The 6,000-nt window shown below is 42.9% G+C and overlaps 1 protein-coding gene across 2 annotated transcripts in view; it reads left to right on the forward strand.

Moving 5' to 3' along the window:
- HTT (huntingtin) overlaps nucleotides 1–3,973 on the forward strand; it is a 270,836-nt gene extending 266,863 nt beyond the window's left edge. For both annotated transcript variants that reach the window (XM_056555022.1, XM_056555023.1), the window contains 2 exons: nucleotides 462–622; nucleotides 2,115–3,973. In XM_056555022.1, the coding sequence (XP_056410997.1) occupies nucleotides 462–622; nucleotides 2,115–2,328 (375 nt within the window). In that variant the 3' untranslated portion in view covers nucleotides 2,329–3,973. The remainder of the gene's footprint in view (nucleotides 1–461; nucleotides 623–2,114) is intronic.
- Nucleotides 3,974–6,000: the final 2,027 nt, after the last annotated feature.

Consider the following 6,000-nt stretch of genomic DNA (forward strand, 5'->3'; position numbering starts at 1 on the left):
ATATACTGAGTGCTGTCTGAATGTGAGAACATGAAACAAGTCTGAGTGGCACAGAGGCAGTCTATTGTAGAACAGATTTGTAACCACTTCAGTACTCCTACTCATGTGTCACACAGAAAGGAACCGAGGTGACCATCAGACAGGTAGAATTTAAAGGCGGTTTCCCCATCTTCAACATTTGACATATCCTAAGTTGGTAAAGGGTCACCCCTGGGATCCCCAACTGTGGAGAATCCCAAATTCTACCAGCTGCATCTGCCTGCTCATCCGAGATGGCAGAGCAGGAGTCCTTCACCATTCAGACATTTATAGGATAGCCTATTAGTGTAAATCCACCTTAAGAATATGTATATTATGCACCCATTTATCTAACCCAGTGGTTAGAATGGATATAATGTTTCTGCACTGAAGTCATTCTTCACTGACGTTACCTATCTGACAATCCACATTTACCTTTGCAGGTGTTTCAGACATTACACGCCACAGGACAGTCTTCCATGGTTCGGGATTGGGTCATGTTGTCCCTCTCAAACTTCACGCAGAGGACGCCGGTCGCCATGGCGATGTGGAGCCTTTCCTGCTTCTTCGTCAGTGCTTCAACCAGCAAGTGGATCTCTGCAATGTATCCTTAATGCTCTTAACCACGCGTCAATATCTCCTATGGCTTTATCACTGTGGATGAGGAAAATGCATATTTTATTTGCTCCACTTCCATGAGCGCTAGTATTACATCAGTACTTACATAGGCAATGCTTAAAAAAATATTTTCTTCGTAAAACATTAGTAGCTTTCGTCACCTGATCACCATATACGGGGATATTTACTTTCATGGTCTATATGTCTATCTTTGTAATGATGTGCCCTATCTGATATGAGGGTGAATATACTGTAAGTGGACACAGCATGCCAGTATTACATTCCCAGTCTGTGCATCTAGTCTGACACTTTGTCAAACTTACAAGTTTTAGGTAAGTCATCGAGCTTTTGTCACATGCCCTATATAGACAAAGCACCAACTTAAATGGGTTAAACAGCAGGGAGGGACCTATTGGCCATTGCATAGTAAATAAAATAAAAAACCTTTACTCACCTCCAGCATTTCCGCGGTGCCGCTTCTACCCCACTCCGATCCTGGGTTCGGTCCGCTTTCTCCAAGAAATTGTGACGCTTGGGTCCAAAGTGACAGTCACACTGCTCTCAGCCAATCACTGGCTAAGACGGTACATCTCCACAGTCAGTGATTGGATAAGGGACAGTATGACACCGGGGCCCAAGCATCACAATTTTTGGGAGAAAGAGGACCGCAGCCAGGACCAGAGCAAGACACCAAAGGCACCGTGGGAATGCTGAAGGTGAGAAAATTTTTTAAAATTTATTTATTTATTTTTTTTTTTTTTTTAATGTATTTACTGTGCAATGGCCAAAGGTCCCTTCCTGACGAATAACCTCCTTACATAGGCACGGTCATGTGTAAATAGAAGAAACTTTGTAATATATCCTATTAAACAACAATGTTTCATTCTCCTGTTATTAAACCTTGGGTAGGTGATATGTGCTTTTAGTGGGCCCAATTATTATTATTATTATTATTATTATTTATTTATTTATTTTTTAAAGGTGGTTTTCAGGACTTAATTATTGATAACCTATCATAGGATATCAGATCAGTGTGAGTTGGACTCCCAGCACCCTCACAGCTTATTTCATGAAGAGGCAAGCACTGCTGCCCTTTTTGTTGTTGAGCAGGCACAGCTCAGTATCCTTTGTAGTTGCTGTACTTGGTTCTGCTGCTCAGTTCCATTCGAGAGCTTACAGTACCAGGTACGACCACTAAGAATTGTATAGAGCTGTGTCTGCTTAACAGGGAAGAGGCTGCAACATTGTGTTCCCTTGAAATTGCATTTGAAGAAAGTGTCGGAAGTTGAACGGTTACTGATCTGACATTAATATTGGTGGATTGTTCTTAGGAGATGCTGTCAAAGTCCACTTAACCACATCATGCTCTCTGTAGTGCAGAGTCATCAGTATAGCATAACTGGTATCACCTAGACACCAAGTGAGAATTGGTAAAACTCCATGTTGAATGTATGTGCTTGCCTTAACCTTCTTTGCAGTTTACCGCATGTGATCAGCAGAATGGGCAAATCGGAGCCTGTAGACATCAACTTGTTCTGTTTAGTGGCCATAGACTTTTACAAGCATCAGATAGATGAAGAACTGGACCGCAGAGCCTTTCAGTCGGTATTTGAGCTGGTGGCGGCCCCCGGGAGCCCCTATCACAGCCTCTTGACGTGCTTACAGAACGTGCACAAGATTACTGTTTGCTAAGCACTTTTATGGGTGTGGATGGTATAAGCCACCAGGAGCAGAAGACTGCAAGACAAGGGAACGGCCCTGCACCTCTGCTGAAGACATCTCCTCCAAGGCCCTCACCCACCCACCCTGGAGTCCCTGTGACTCGCACTTTGCTCTGAATGTTGCTTCTTATAAATATCTTCTGATAGATTTTTTTTTTTTTCTCCTTTCTTTACTACAGTGAATGTAAATGTCCTGTCCCTTTACACCTTTTACTTCTGGGAGTCTCCGACAACACAAAACCTGCACCACGAAACAATATGAAGCAGTCCGGTCAGTCGTCTTACTCATCCACCTTCTTGTAGGATCCATTAGTGGAGTGTCCTGACAATGGCACGTAGCCCTCAGTCCTTGTAGTGACAGCCACATATAAGAGTATTATTGGAGGGCGACATCATGAAGCCTAACACCAGACACCTAGTATAAAGAGTATTAAAAACTTGTGTCAATTTCTCTGCTTGCAGCCCCACTACTTTGTGTATTGTTCAGACTGTGTCTTTTTTGGGCTCCACTTCCTTTCTAAGTGACCACCAGTTGGTCAGAGGAAATCCTGTCTGCTGTACTATAGACTGCCTCTCTGTTGCACAGACTTGTTTAGGAGGAGACTACATAGGTAATAAAGGCTTGTGACTTGCGTGCCTGTATACTGGCATGGAGGAGAAATAATGTTGGACAGGGTAACAGGCTTTAATGCCAGTGTTGTAGTTCTGCTCCTGCAAGGGTTGTATTGCTTTCCTGGCAGATATTGGGGCATTTTTGTTTGATGGGCATTGCAGTAATCTTCTGATAATTTTTTTTTCCTTAATTTGGGTATAAATGGTTTTAACTTCTATTTCTATACCATGTAATATATGTATAATTGTAAAACCTACAGCTCCAGATACAAAACCAATCTGCTACATCATCATCATCTCACCCGTACCGTCTGCTTATGTCATTCTGTGGCCCAAACAGAGGAAAAAAAACTAAAAATAAAATTCCATCCCGATTTAAAAGCTATTATGCATAGTCACAGGTCTGGATGCATTCAGAATGAGGAATTATAAATTATTATTATAAATTCTACTAATTCCATTGTGGTGTTTTATGATAAGGATTTGCAATGTAATGTGTTTCTTCTTCTTTCATGTGTTCTAGGCATGTGTGACAGAGAGAGAATTAAAAATCAGGATATTTATCAGTCCAGTCCCTGGTAGGTAGCCCGTAGGAAGCTAATTTTACGGTGGCAGCAGCCCCCTTACCTACAGAGACTCCGTGCACCTAGGTCGCAGCTATGGTGTCCCCTAGGTCTACAGGTAAAAAAAAAGTGAAACGTGCCTGCAAAATGAGACTACACTGTGTTTGTTTGTAGTCTGTTACCATGGAGACACACAGCTCTGCTTAGAAGCTGCAAACACAACACAGCAGAATCTTGGATACACTGGAAAAATAAAACAAATCGTTTACATAAACCCCACAGGCAGAAACAGAATTTATTATTCTTTTATTTATTTAAATATTGTGTCCAGAAATGAAATGTTATTATAAATTGTGGACCAAGTCAGATTACTTCTTGGAGACCTAATATAAGGCAGCTTTTTCCAACCAGGGTAGCTCTAGATGTTGGAAAACTACAACTCCCAGCACGCCCGGGCAGCCTAAGGCTGCCCGGGCATGCTGGGAGTTGTAGTTTTCCAACAGCTGGAGGCACACTGGTTGAGGAACACTAACATAAATAGTTAGGTAGCCTTAAAGGAGATCTGGGGCGGTATTGGGGATTAGTGTTTGATCACAGGGGGTTCGACTGCTGGAACCCCCCCACCCCTGATCTCCTGTACGGGGTCCCTGTATGGGAGATCGCAGAGGGTCCTAACAGTCGGACCCGCCGCGATCAAACACTTAAGTTCTATACTGCTGCAGTCCTCTTTTTACATTTTTCAATGCGCAACATGTTGGTCTATGTGGTGGATACACAGATACTGCAGATGTATTTGGCATTTTTTCCCATAGATTGTGATAGGAAAGCCGAAAATCTGCAATAATTCTTTAGTATTTTAAAATACATATATAAAAGCTTAATTGTCCAGACTAAAATTCACCAAAATTTTAGATTTTCCACAGCATTTTCTTCCTGCGTGTTGGCAAATGTTCACATGGTATTAAGTGGAGGCTGAGAAAAATGTGAGGATTACACATTAAAGAATAAATATGTAACTTTTACTGTGCATTGTAATAACCGCTGGCTGGCTGGCCATGCTGGAGTTGTAGTTTTGCAACAGCTGGAGGGCTATAGTTTGGAGACCTAGGGTGTATAGGGTAAGGTTTGTAGGTCACAAACTGTGGGAAAATGACCCAAGTAGTAAAAAAAATATCTATGGGCTCGTTCAGCCGAGCGGATTTATTTGCGGGTTACCCGCTGCGTATTTGAAAGGGAGCGGGGGCTCTCCATGGCTGTCTGCAACAGATTTTCCGCAGCAGAATTTCCGCTGCGGAAAATCAGCCGCAAGCCCCATTGAAGGCTATAGGGCTTGTGGAAGACATCCGCGGAGAGCCTTTTCAAATACGCAGCGGGAAACCCGCAAATAAATCCACTCCTGTGAACGAACCCTATAGGTGTATTTCAAAATGACCTGCTTAGTGTTGATATAGGATCAGTCACCCTCAGGTTCAGCGTGTTCCCAATTTATAAAGGGGAACTCCAGTAAAAGTGATCATGGGAGAAACAGGTTTTGGTTATCACCACTTTCCAGAATCAAAGGTACACAGACTTTTTTTTCTTCCTTATTCCAGCCCTTCTCATGTCCCTGCATCCAACATGGGGCACCATCTTCTCCTGACCAAAGTTATAAAGATTACCATGTTTCAAAGCAGTGTTTCCCAACCAGGGTGCCTCCAGCTGTTGCACAATTACAACACTCAGCATGTTGAGTGTTGTAGTTTTGCAACAGCTGGAGGCACCCTTGTTGGGAAAAACTTTTTGGAATAGTGATGCCATATTGCTAGTATGTGCCATCACCTTATGAATATTAGGGGACCCCACCAGCCTTGAGAATGAAGCGGCCTCAGCACTTATTAAGCAGTGTCCCTTTTTGTTGTTCCTTGCCCAGCAGTATTCTGTCTGCCCCTTCATTTTTACAATCCGAGGGTCCCAGGAGTCAGCCCCCTCCCCCTAATTTTAATCCCACCAATCATACAAGCAATATGCCAGAATTTATAGACTGGAATAAATCTTTAAAAAAAATCCTTGAACATTTTAAAAAGTAAATTAAAAGGGTATTAAAGCCTAATACACATCTGCGTCCATTAGGAGCCTCCACCTACTGCCCCGAACATTCTGGATACCATGAAACCCAAAGGACCAAACTCAGTGGTGTCCATCCATCACTGTTGGTTCTGTATATTCCTGCACCTATAACAGGGGTTTTAAACATTGAGAAACATATTTGAAATCGTATTTCTGTGTGTAGTGTTCAGACATTCCTGGTGTGCCCACAACAACCCTTCTTGCTTCTGACACACACATACCACATCCGCATGGATTTCAAAATGCGCGCGTGTGCGCAATCCAGCCTCCAAACCTTACTGCACACACAAGGCTGCGGCCAAGTAGCCCTGGGTGTCAGCTCGTGAAATATACTGAGGATGCGGTATGGTTGCCCTTACCAC

Source organism: Hyla sarda, chromosome 1 (genome assembly GCF_029499605.1).
Source record: "Hyla sarda isolate aHylSar1 chromosome 1, aHylSar1.hap1, whole genome shotgun sequence".
Classification (NCBI taxonomy): domain Eukaryota; kingdom Metazoa; phylum Chordata; class Amphibia; order Anura; family Hylidae; genus Hyla; species Hyla sarda.